Source organism: Desmodus rotundus, chromosome 6, assembly GCF_022682495.2.
Source record: "Desmodus rotundus isolate HL8 chromosome 6, HLdesRot8A.1, whole genome shotgun sequence".
Lineage (NCBI taxonomy): Eukaryota > Metazoa > Chordata > Mammalia > Chiroptera > Phyllostomidae > Desmodus > Desmodus rotundus.
Genome location: NC_071392.1, coordinates 132745443 through 132758394, shown reverse-complemented (window position 1 = coordinate 132758394; position 12952 = coordinate 132745443). Strand labels below are relative to the sequence as shown.

General features: G+C 37.5%; 1 protein-coding gene across 8 annotated transcripts in view; it reads right to left on the bottom strand.

The window, feature by feature from the left end:
- Positions 1–12952, bottom strand: part of CFAP61 (cilia and flagella associated protein 61) — a 354209-nt gene that overhangs the window by 184997 nt on the left and 156260 nt on the right. For 7 of the 8 annotated variants that reach the window (XM_045194437.2, XM_045194441.3, XM_045194438.3 and 4 more), the window contains 4 exons: positions 12366–12492; positions 10419–10496; positions 5063–5269; positions 2022–2156 (listed from right to left, as the gene is read on the bottom strand). In XM_045194437.2, coding sequence (XP_045050372.2) covers positions 2022–2156; positions 5063–5269; positions 10419–10496; positions 12366–12492 — 547 coding nt within the window. The remainder of the gene's footprint in view (positions 1–2021; positions 2157–5062; positions 5270–10418; positions 10497–12365; positions 12493–12952) is intronic. The other variant, XM_053927357.2, reaches the window with a different exon arrangement.

The window sequence follows — 12952 nt, the reverse complement described above, 5'->3', positions numbered from 1 at the left end:
TGACACAGAAGCTGCACCCATGTACTCTGTACCTTCAGCTCTTTTTTCTGCAGCCCCTTCATGACTCGCTAAAGCTGTGTTTCACTGACAGATACACATGAAGCCACCCTGCCTGACCCCAAAGTGCTGTTTGCATCAAACATGTGGGTCTTAGCTCTTATTCCAAAGGGGTTGTTTCCCAGGATCTCCACACAAAATAGATTACCTAGTGTCCATCCCACAGGTTCTCTGGATGAGCTTGGCACCCTTATCTCCAGAGTGGACAGAGTATGAACTTCAGTGCTATAGCCCTGCTACCTGAGAATGCACCTTTTATCCTTGATGAAAGGACATGCATCTGGGTATTGCTTCAAAATGATAAGGGAGGAAGGGGAAGTGAGTGGGGGCACTGAAGATCCAAAACTGACCAAGAGTTGAAAATTGTTAAGTTAAATGTTGAATACATACATATTATTCGGACTATAAGATGTACTTTCCCAGCCAAATTTGGGAGGAAAATGGGGGTGTGTCCTATAGTCTGAACGTAGCTTACCTGGCTCACTGGGTGGGGGGTGGGAGGAGGTGGCGGTGGTGGAGTAGGGTTTTTTTTTTTTTGCTATTCTCCTCTTCTAAAACCTAGGTACATCTTATGGTCTGGTGCATCTTATAGTCCAAAAAATACAGTATATGGGAGTTTCAGTGTTATTCAACACATGGTCTGAGACAGGTGCCCATCTATAAACTGTCACTGGCCTGTGAAGATGTAAGTATCTGTTAAACCTAGTAATGAAATAATCAGGCTTGAATTTTGTCTGTTTTTTAATCTCATTTTCTAAAGACTTCACTTTTTACAAACCTATCAGTCTAAGATGGATTAATGCCCCTCATCACAGACAGAATGAAAAGCCCTGTTTGTATACACTTTATATTTCCTACAGCCAAGAGTTAGAAGGGGAGAATTGCTATTTATTTCTAGTCCCTACTTAAATATAAATTTACAGCTTGTCAGAAAATAAATATAAATTTATATTTTATTTTACAAATATACATACATATAAAAATATATACAAATATATATATATACGTCAGACTGAAACCTGCCTCGGTTACAGTACGCAGCTGCCTCTCGGTGGGTATTGGTGGAGCACTGCCCCCCAGCAAGGAAGCCATATGTAAAGTGAGGGCAGTGAGAAGGTGCACTTCCTGCAGTGCTGAAGTTGTTGCGAGTTGTTCATTTTAGCCCATCTATCTCTGATGAATAACTTCTTGGCTAAACACTTGGAGAGTTCAAACTTTCCACTTTTTCTCTCTCACATGGACAACTGTCAGTCCCCTGACGGACATTTTAATGTAATTAAGTGGAAATGTATGATTCAAACTCTACGAGCCTACACATAGGTCAACTTGACAAAGTCATGTACATGTCTGTGTGTACATATACATGTACAGTTCCATTTAAAGCAAAATCAGGTATTATTTCTGTCCCTTTTCTCGTTTTGGTAGAAAGAGCATTCTGGGGCTGTTCATTTTAAGGTGAAACCTTTGAACCTCCCCCAGAGCAGTTAATATGTTTCTGTTAGTCATCCTGACTTCCAGAAGAGGAGTTAACAAACCCAGCTTAGGACTCGGACCCAAATATCTTAAATGCAGCCAGCTCAATTTTCTCCGTTAGCTTTCTCCAAATTGTGAATGCCCACTTTTGCCTTGAAAGCAAAACATGATAGAATGGTGGAATCTGCTTTTGAGCAAGGGGAAAGAAAGCAGAAATATGCTAGAAGGTTGACTCCAGGCCACTTGTCCTGAGACCTAGCAGAGCATGCGAGTGTCCCCGTGGGGTCTGTCACCCCAGGGATCTTGCGGCTCCTGTTTTAGGCTTACGGTGGAATAACCACCTGAGGACGAAGGCACCCCTGTAAGGGCATGAGTGCCAGGCTCCCTGTAAATAAGCAGCCTGCTCCCAAGAAGACAGTGCTGCCACCCCATCTGCCACGCCTGCCCGAGCTGGCACTGCGCCTCCTGCCTGCTGCTGCCCAGCTACTCACCAGCTCCTTGGAGACCGCCTTTGATGGAGCATTGATGCCAAGCTTTTCCAGAGGATAGACAATCTGTCGTCGTGGTCGCACGGGAACCAAGTAATGAAGGGCAGATGTCAGGGAGTGGGCATAGGAGCTCTGAAACTGCAAGACAGCAATCTCTATTTTAGGGGAGAAAATGTCAGAGCATCACGGCACAGATGCGTGCATGTGGCTTTACAAACACAAAATTCTGAACTCAGCCAGATCGGAGAGGGGGAAAAAAAACCCCAGCAAATAAACAAACATACTCTCCAAGCAGAGGAATGAATTGTAGATAATGCCTGACACTAATGAAGATAATTACGAGAGTAATTACATTACTATCTCTGTGGGAATGACAGATAAACAAGTGGTTTGGTTTATGGGATTTTTCAGTACAAGTATTTTCCCCAGGAGGATATTCTTCTCCATAGTGAACGTGAATCAGCTTGATTTGACCCCATTAAGCTGTGTTATCTGCCTCCCATTAACCTTTGCGTGTTTGGCAGTAGCTGCTTTAAGAAGGTGAATATATAAAAATGTCATCAGAGGGCAACTGAACACAGATATGAAAATCCTCCTCTTTGTGAAAGCACAACTACTTTAACTGGACCTCTGTTGAGAAAATAAGTGTTTTGAAATAAAATGATGAAAATAGAAATTGGGACAGCTGGAGGAATTAGATCATACTATTTTGACTTAATACTAAATTATAACTAGAATTTATGCTTAGTGAAATGAACTATGATAAATCATGTTTTAGAAGAATGTTGTAAATAGTAATGTTACTCAATTTTTAAAACTTAGCAGAAAAAAGCTGAACATGGTGATCTTTATTTCTTTCACATTTATGAATTCTTAGGAGTTTTGGTGAAATTAACTCAGTATTTCAACTATATAAAACTCAACAGTTAAACTACGAAGCCAACATTTTAAAAGATATATTAATTGTATTTAAGTTGGAAGGCAAAGAAAGTAAAACTGAACTATAAGTGTAGTTTAATAAATAAGATGATTTACATATGACTTACTTGCTATTCTAAAAATAGTCCCCAGGCATTTCTAAGAGCTTCCAAAGGTTCTAACTTCTATCACCATTAAAATTCATACCCTGATTTTACCCACTGACAAACAGAACCCAGGAATTCCTAGTCAGAGCTGTTTTTATGCCTGGAAGATCTCTCAATACATGTGCTGGCAGGAGGCTGTAGAGAAAACCCAAATGTGAGCCAAAAGTTCATTTTTACTACTATCGACTAGGGATCTCTCAAAATCTTACCTAAATTATTTGGTACTGCTTCTTACACTTGTTTAAATCTATTCCCAAATGTGTTTCTATATCCTATAGGAAATAATGCATAACATATTCCAAATCTATACTATTGAGGTAAACATATAAACACTCAAAAAAATATCTAAGATAATATTTTTATTTGTATTATGGATAGAAAAAGGACTTTACCAGCTTGGCACATGCATATGATATTATGAATAAAAACTAAGAATTTAATATCACAACCTGAAGGTGACCAAATTGGCAAATGGCCAAATGCAAACTAAAAAGAAATTACATAGGACCAGGATTGTCCAGCAAAACTGTTACCTTCCCATCTCATTAAGTTCAAATCTAGGCATTTGCATTGATATAGTGTTGTATTGTGACAAAAAAAAACTGTCACTAAAGCATACTCCATATCTCGATATAATAATCCTTTCCATGTATTTTCTTTTTTCTTTCACATTCCCTTTGTATTTCTCCAAAGGCTTTTGTTAAAAAAGGTATGTGGTAAAAATCACTGTTATATGAACGTACTAATGCATTTCAGAATGTTTTGAAGTTTAATAAATAAGATCACTTTAAAAATCTATTTAGCTCACTTGTAGTAACTAAGAAGAAACATGACAACATCAAAGATTCTAGGCAGAGCATGAGAAAGCTTTCAGTCATAAATGGGATCTGATGGGACAGTTTCTACCTAGTTGGGGGTTGAATCTCATCACCCCTCGAGTCTACATCAGGCTGAGGACCAACGCTGTCATCCAAACAACTTGCAGGAAACACCACCTTGAGAGTCCAGCTTGAAGAGGCCCTTCCTTGCCTGGGGAACAACCAGGACACTGTATGTGAGTGTGTACGTGTGTGCATGTGCACACATATACAGGGTGGGGCAAAAGCAGGTTTACAGTTGTGTGGAAGATAACACAATAATTAATAAATAATAATACAAGGATAAATTCTGTGTTTTGTGTACTCACAACTGTAAACCTACTTTTGCTCCAAACTGCATTTGTGGCTCTTCTAGGCACTGGGATACAGCTTTGAACAGACAGACAAACACCCTTGCCATCATGGAAAGAGACAAAATTTTAGCTAGTGAAAAGTGCTATGAAGAGGACTAAAGCAGGATACATGAATAGCTTGCTATCTGTGCTCGCACACATATGTAGCGTACACATATCACATATGTGTTCATTATGACAGCATTATCTACATAAGTATAACAAATATTTTGCAGTTATATAGGTATTTGCTACATAAAGGTTAAATATATATTATAAATCTCCACTTTTTATCCATCACTTTTATGTGGGTGATTATAGTGCTTATTTGGAATGCTGTGATAGCATATCAATCTTATAGGATTGAACTGATGTATCCTTTGGGTTCATTACTAAAATTTCTTTGCTTGAAGAACATGAGAGAATCATTTTGGATTTTCACTAATGTACCATAAGACATAATTTGATTTTCACGTACCTTGGAGCATTTTTGCATAGTTTTTAGTCTCTGTTTTGTCAATATGGAAAAGCCAAGAAATTGTTCTATTAATTATATTGGTTGTGACTGTTTCAGATATTCAAACCCTAGGCGTTCACTACAGTGCAAGGGCCAAACTCACTATAGCCACTGGAAATTCAGAGCCACCCTATAATCAAAGTCCTTCAAGCAAGGAAGGAAAACAATATGGCACACAACACAAATGACACTGAACACGTGCTGGAGAAGTTCATTACAACATTTTTTTTACCTTGCCTTCCCTGGAAGCTGGGTAAATAGGGTAGTAGAGACAGGACTTAAAACCTAAACGGAGTATCTCCTTCAGAAAAAACTTGGTATAATGCCGAAAAATGGGGTTCAGGGCAAAGTGATACAGGTGTCCGTGTTCTTCGTGCTGGTGGTGACTAAAGTAGATAAAATCTTCAATATTGTAATGGGATCGTATGTACTCTATATCCTAAAAAAGAGGCGAGGAAAGGACATCTAAGAATTTTTTAACAAATGGCATGCATTTTGTGATAAAAACCTTTAAAAAATTACTTTAGATATTGTATAATAGTAAGAAACTAGTTTTGTCTCTCCTGTGATTTAGTAACTCACAATAAACATCTCCAATGTTAATTTTTTAAGAATTAAAAATTTTGTTTTTAAAAGTCATTTGTTCTGATCACTTGTCTCTGGAGGATAGCTACAGAGCTTTGGAATTTGCTCCTTACAGAGAGCCGTGCATCTCTGCTAGGGACCAGGCAGCAGGACAGCAGCTCTTTGCCTCCAGTGGGCACGGGTGCTCGAGCCCGAGCCAGTCAGCACGACTGACCAAGCACATGCAAGTTTCAGGAGCAGGACAAACACCAGTGTTCTCTGGATTCACTACTATTCTCAATTCACATATTAATGTGGAAACGAGCCATCCCACACGTCATACACTTTGACTGGCACACGTGGCTGGGTTGGCCTACAATAAAACCGTGAGGCTGGGCCTCATCCATAGGCATTCCTTAAACCTTTTATCTTTCTGAGGTACAGTCATGCATTACTTAACAACTGGGATACATTCTGAGAAATGTGTCGTTATGTGGTGTTATCATTGTGCGAACATCATAAAGCTCAGTTACACAAACACAGATGGTATAGCCTACTACACACGCAGACTGTATGGTACAGACTATTGCTCCCAGGCTACAAACCTGTACAGCCTGTTACTGTACAAAAATAATGAGATTAATCAAGCACAAGAGAAAGTGATGCCATCAAGACACTCAGTAAACCTGCGATGTACAGAGCTGCTGCCAGTGTAACATGGCATACTGCTTTAGAGAGAACTTTATTTTTTATAAGTAGAAAGAGTACTCTCTAAAATAATGATAAAAAGTATAGTAACCACGTAAGCCAGTACCAGTCATTTATTATCATTATCAAGTATTATGTGCTGTACATAATTGTGCTATACTTTTATGACTGGCAGATTTGTCATATAAATCTGGACCACCATCTCCACAAACACGTGAATGAGTAATGCATCGGGGTATAAAGTAAAACATCAGCTATAATGGCGATTGGACTTTTTCAGCTCCATTATAACCTTATGGAACCATTGTCCTATATGTGGTCAGTCATGGACCAAATGTCGTCATGTGGCACATGACTGTATAACAATTTAAATGACTGTTTACTTGTAAAAGGAAATATTGGCTACTCTGCCCCTGCTTCTTTGGGTCTGGTTCTGATCACCAGCCTCTATTCCCTATACCGCAGGGGAGGGAAGCAGGGACTCATCCATGTGAACTGTGTACTGGCTCATTCTGTCCTGTTTCACTTCCCAGCAGCGAACACTGTTGGGGGTGGGTGGGGGCAAACACCAGAGTGAGCATGACTATCTCATGACAGGGGCAGTAAAAACACTTGATGTGCAGGAAAAATCAAACCATATGCAAACTGAAAAGCACCTACTTATATTTCTTTTGACTTTTGACAGTAAAGTTGTCCTAAAAACACACTTTCAAGAAGAGGAATTAAAAAATGCAAAGAACTTGGTTTATGCTATGATTGGCAAGGCTGGCACTAGAAAATTCAGGAAAACTAGGAAGTCTGTATCTAAGCCTCTCAATGTTCCTTGTCTTTCCAGCATCTGCCACAAAGCTTAGAGGAAATGGAGTTTAGGGTAACAAAGCCAGTGGTGGTTCCAAAAGGCAATTCTGGCACTGCCTGACCTTTCTGTCTGCATTGACCCTATAACTGCCTGTCCACCTTAAGACTTTTATTTAATTACCACAGAGCATTCCTCATTATAAAATAAAATAAGTAATAAGTATAGGGTTGAAAAATCAGTGAAAAACAAAAAGTGAAAACAAAGAGCCAATAGAGGTTATTAGCTCAAAACAGCAGATGGGCCATGTGCATCTAATTTTCTTCCCATCCCAAACCCCTTAAAGTTAAACAAAAAATTAATTTTAAAATAATGAGGGAGAGTGATGAGGGGACAAATGAGTCAGGTAGTTTTACCTCAGGAGAAAACATACCAAAGTTCTCTACCAATAGGTTAAATCTTCCTACCTTGACCCCTGCCTGTTGCCTTCCAGTACTACCTTCAAGCACCACAAGGGGAAGCCAGACGACTGATGCCCCTTGATTAGACAGAGAGGGGTGGACAGTCTTCCCAGTGATTGGAGAGAAGAATGGAGAAGCAGATATGCTCAACTGTCAAGGGTATCATGTCAGACAGCCACACTGGTAACCTAATAATGTCACTCATGATACGGACAGGCTTTTGAGGAAAACTGACAAAGGCAAAAGACCACAACAGCAAAACATACAACTCCAGAGTAAATAGAGGTTATTCAGGGAACAAAAGAGAACTAAAAAAAATTATACTCAGTGCCCTCAGAGATACCAAGATACCTCTTACATGCAAGAGGATCTTGCATGTAACATAACAAGCTGCTACAAAAAAGTAACAAGAAGGAAACACGAAAGAAACTTGGAAGTTAAATATATAAACCCTGAAATTAAAATTCCAATAGGAGCCCTGGATAATACAAAAGACATAGCTGAAGACTGAATTAGGGATCCAGAAGACAAAATTAAGGAAATCTAGAAAGAAGTACAAGAGATTAACAAATATGAGAAGAAAGTTAAAAGATAGTAAAGGATCAATTTAAAAGGTCCAATATCCACCTAAAAAGGAATTAAAGAAGAGGAGAATAGAGCAAATGAAAGGGAAGATACAATAAAATCATAGAAGAAAGATCTTCCCAAATTCAAAAGAGGCATATATTACTTCTTGGTAAAATTTCAGAATCTCAGGTATTAAAAAAAACATAGAAGGAAACATACCAAAGAGAGAGAGAGAACACAAGGAAATATGCATTTGTTTATATCAGATTATACTTTATCAGTGACCCTGGACACTGGACAAGGAGAGTAAAACATCAACATTCTGATGAGAAATAAGTTGAATAAGAATTGTATACATGGCTGAATAAGTATTCAAGTGTGAGGATAAAATGAAAATTTCTTGTTTATGTCTGGACTCTGAGACACTACTACCTACCACCCTCTGTAAAAGAATTACTCAAAGACATATTGAATCAAAGATAAATGAATCTAAGAACATGGAGAATTTGAATACATTAAATGAGTAAAGCCATATGAACATCTCCATAAATGCAAAAAAACACATCTAATAAAATTCAGTACTCATTCATGATAAAGAAAAACTTTTAGGAAACTAGAAATAGGAGAGAACTGCCGTAACTTGATAAACAATACCTCCCAGTACCTACAGCAAGTATTTTACTAAATGGGGCAAAATGCAGGATCACTCCTATTAAAAATAAAAAAAAAACACCACAAAGTACCCATTATAAACACTACTGTTCAATGTTGTTCTAAACACAAATAAAATTGGGGAAAAAAGGTATAAATATTTTTAAAAGAATGTGTGGCAGGTTCTGTTTCAAAATGGCCATGACAGTATCTCTCACTCCACATGATCTTCTACAGAAAGAAGTTGTCACATCAGGAGTTGAAGTCCGTTTCCCCATCCCTGGAATTTGAGCACACCCTGTGACAGCTTTGACCAGTAGAATATGATAGAAGTTATGTTGGGCCAGAAAAGGGTCAGTTGAAAAGCTCCTGGAGCTAATGAGAGACTTCAAAAGCTGATTGGACACAAGAATACAAAAATTAGTAGTTTTCCCACATACCAAAATAAACACTTTGAAAGTACAATGAAAAGAAGTATCTATTCATAATATCCAGAAAAATATAAAACGTATAGAGATAAATCATAAATGTTCAGGACTGTACTGGAGAGGGTCTCATCAGGAAACAGATGGTATATTCAAATTTGCATAATTGACATTTAACAAAGGGACTATTTACGAGGAGGGGGCAGGATGTAGAGAAACCAGTAGACAGTGTAGCAGCAACTGCACATTATTACCACCCTGGGTTGCGGGGCACAGAGGGCAGTAGCATGAAAGGTGCTGGTTCCTGGAATCCAATAAGAGAGTCATGGAGAAGAGGCTGCCTGGAAAAGATCAGGGAATTCAGTGGAGAGACCAGCCCCAGGCAGCCCAATCTTACTCTCCTCCCTTTGTCTCATCAGTGTTCCCTATTGGTCAAACCTAATTGGAAGACAAAGGGCAAAGGCACCCATGATATGCTGCCCATCAAGTTAGATTTCCTAGGATGGAACAAGATGGGAGAAAGATGGAGAGTGAACCTCCAGGGGCAAAGTATCTGATACATACAACCTGTATGAACAAAGCCAGAAAACTTTTCTGAAGGACCCAAGAATTCAACCACCACCACAACAAACACAGAGGAAGCTGTGTTCCTAGAAAGGAAGTCTCAATATTTCAATTGTCAATTCTTCCTAAATTGTTCTGTAAAATCTAAATAGATGCAAATAAATTCATAACAAGTATTACAAGGCTTGTCTGGAAGAGAAAAATGACAAAATAAAATTATGAAAATTTAGGAAAAAAAGACAAATGAGAGAAGACTCCCCAACCAGATAGCAAAGTATATGATAATGCAATAGATACCAACAAATAAATCCATGGAACAGAGTAGAGTAAAAATAGACACAGGCACATGGAAACTTAATAATGTAAAGGTAGCATTTTAAATCAGTAGGAAAAAATGGATGACCCTATAATCAATACTTTGGAATAATTGATTGTGCACTGGGAAAAAATAAAATTAGATGTCCACTTCACAAGACACATACAACACACACACAAGATGCATGTAATTAAGTGCAAGGAAAAACGGACGAGATAAATGCCTAACTACAGTAGTAGTAATCCTTGGGGGAGAGCAGTGGGATTTTTTTTTTTTGGTGGTGGTGGTGGAAGGTTATTTGAATTTATAGATTGTGAATGTTTTCATGTATTCTCTATAATATTTTAAACATTTTTGAACCAAAATAATGAAGATTTAAAAGGCTGCTAAGTGAGATGCAGCATATCATGATTTACATACTTCAGAAAAAGAAGGCATTCACATTAAAGTGAAAATGAAACTTCAAGAGGTATTATGTGTTAATTCATGAAATAAAGGGTACAATAAAGGAAATTAATATCCATTTCACAATTTACCATTTCATTTCTGATCACTGCAATGCCAACAATTTGTTCTGCCACATCAGCAACAAATGTCTGCAGTGGTGTTCCATCCTGAAAAGATGAATATATTTTTTAAGATCTTTGAAAATATTGCTATTAATGTTTCTGTGAGCAGTCAATAATAGGTTTGGACCATGATCCCATAAAGGCCAGACCATCTATCACTTACCTTTGGGCCAGATAGTAAATTAAATGCCCTCCCAGTGTTCACTCAGTCTTCACTCCAAACCTGTAAGTATTATCATTATCTCTATCTCATGTATGAGAAATAGGCTTGAAAGACTGAGTCACTTGCCAAGATCTCCAGGTAGTAAGGAATGAACCTATGATTCAAACTGCATTCTCTTGATTCAGAATCTTTCGTTAGCTCTACATCAGTAGTTCTCAGATATTGTGATCTCAGTACCCCTATCCCCTGATAACTCCAGAGAACTTTGGTTCATGTGTATCTATCATTCTTTTCTGTATTAGTAATTAAAACTGAGAAAATTCTGGATTTTTAAATTTTAACTTATTAATTGAAATGATTTTTTAATTTGACAAAAATATTTAGGGAGGAGTAGCATTGTTTCATATTTTTGCATACCTCTAATGTCTGGCTTAATGGAAGACAGCTGGATTCTCATAAGTGCTTCTACATTCAATCTGTTGCAATATGTTATTTTGGTTGAAATATATGGAAAAAACTATCTTCACAAAGATACATAATTGGAAAAGGGAGAAATATTTAAATGACCTTTTCAGATAATTATGGACATTCTTCTTTGATGCTCCACCAAAACTTAATAAGTGGTAGTGTTTTAAAGATTAAAAATTTTAAATATTGAAACTGAAACTGTATCAATGAACTTTGTATATACTACTACATTAAAATTAATTGGTCTGTTTTGCACTTTCAATGAATCTTCTTCCTATACAAGATTTTGTAACATCATGTATTGTTTATCTCTAAAATACTGGCTTGCCAAGCTTATATAGATTTTCCAGATGTTGACTATTTCATTACAAAATATCAAAACATCACACTTGGTAATATTATCACCAGACTTATCAGGAAAAGTCTGGTAAATTGGGAAGCTGTCAAGCTCATGAAGGCAGATACTGATTTTCCAAAATTCTAATTTTTTGAAAGCTTGGATTTTTTTTCATAGGGGACAAGTGTTGTTGGTTATTTTCTTGCAGTGACAGGCTCACCTTTTTTAAAGAAAATGACTGACAACTGCCTGAGATTGAATAACCATATTTTGTATGCCAGCTGTTCTTTCAAGTAAAAGTGGTATTCTGTGAAAATGCTGGCTGGGTCAGCAAACAACTCAAACAATTGCAGAAATGTTTTTTCCTGAAACAACCAACATGCTTCAGTCTGCAGCAGAAGAGCTTTATGTGCCCTTCTCATTTTGCCACACAGAATAATAAAAGTACATGCACTCAAGGATTAAACCGTCATGATTTTACTGCTTTAAGTGAAACTGGCACTCCATTTTCTTTTAAATTAAAATGTCTATTGAGAAATATGTAGACTCACAAGCAATTGTAAGAAAAAATACAGAGAAATTCTTTTACACTTTGCCCAGTATCCCCTAAGCAACATTTTGTAAAACACTACTATAATATGACAAGCAGGGAATACAACTGATGTAATTTGTATGTGTATATTAAGTTCTACACAATTATATCCCTTGTGTAGATTCATGTATGTACCACCATAGTCCTTGGGGCCACCAGTGAGGTGAACAGCCTCAATTCCTTAAACGTCAGTTTCCTTCTTTTTCTTTTCTTGCTCCCATCTTCCAATACCACACTACTCCCACCACACAATTCCCACTAAGGTCCAAGGAAACTTCAGGTTGAACCTACATGAATCATAATGGTCCCATAACATAAGGTAAAGAAAGCCAATCTGATCATAGCAGGACTTACAGGATCTCTGCGAGCCTCATTGTATTGCTTTAGATCCTCCAATATGCTTTTATTGAGCATGAGGGTGCTGACGAGATTTTCAACACCAGAAGTATCTGATAAATTGGCTAATCTTATATTAATGGTCCTAGGTAAAGAGAAATATATTTTTACATTAAAGTACCAAATATGTATTTCCCCTCAAATGGAGGCAGAATTGCAACTGATCATATTTATGTAAGATAATATCAGTAAAATCTTTACATAACATTGGGGTTTGATTAATTATAAAAGTAACTCTTTCATTGTAGGAAACCTGGAAAAGAATAAGGTAAAAATCACTGATAATGCCATTAATTAAATTCTTCAAATTTTTAAAGTTTGTTAAGAAGTTAAGAAATTACATTAAACCTGAGCTGGCCTTACAGGTCTTAATTTTTAATAATTTTATCTTTGATTTTATGTTTTTACGTGAAGTCAAGTAAGACAATGGAACAGGTCCAGGTGCTTGCAGCTTTGGCTTACATGTGGTACCCACCTCCCACCATCACTCCATGCTGGGTTCTCTCCCATCTGTTCCCTGCTCCTGGCACACTAGGTCCTACAGG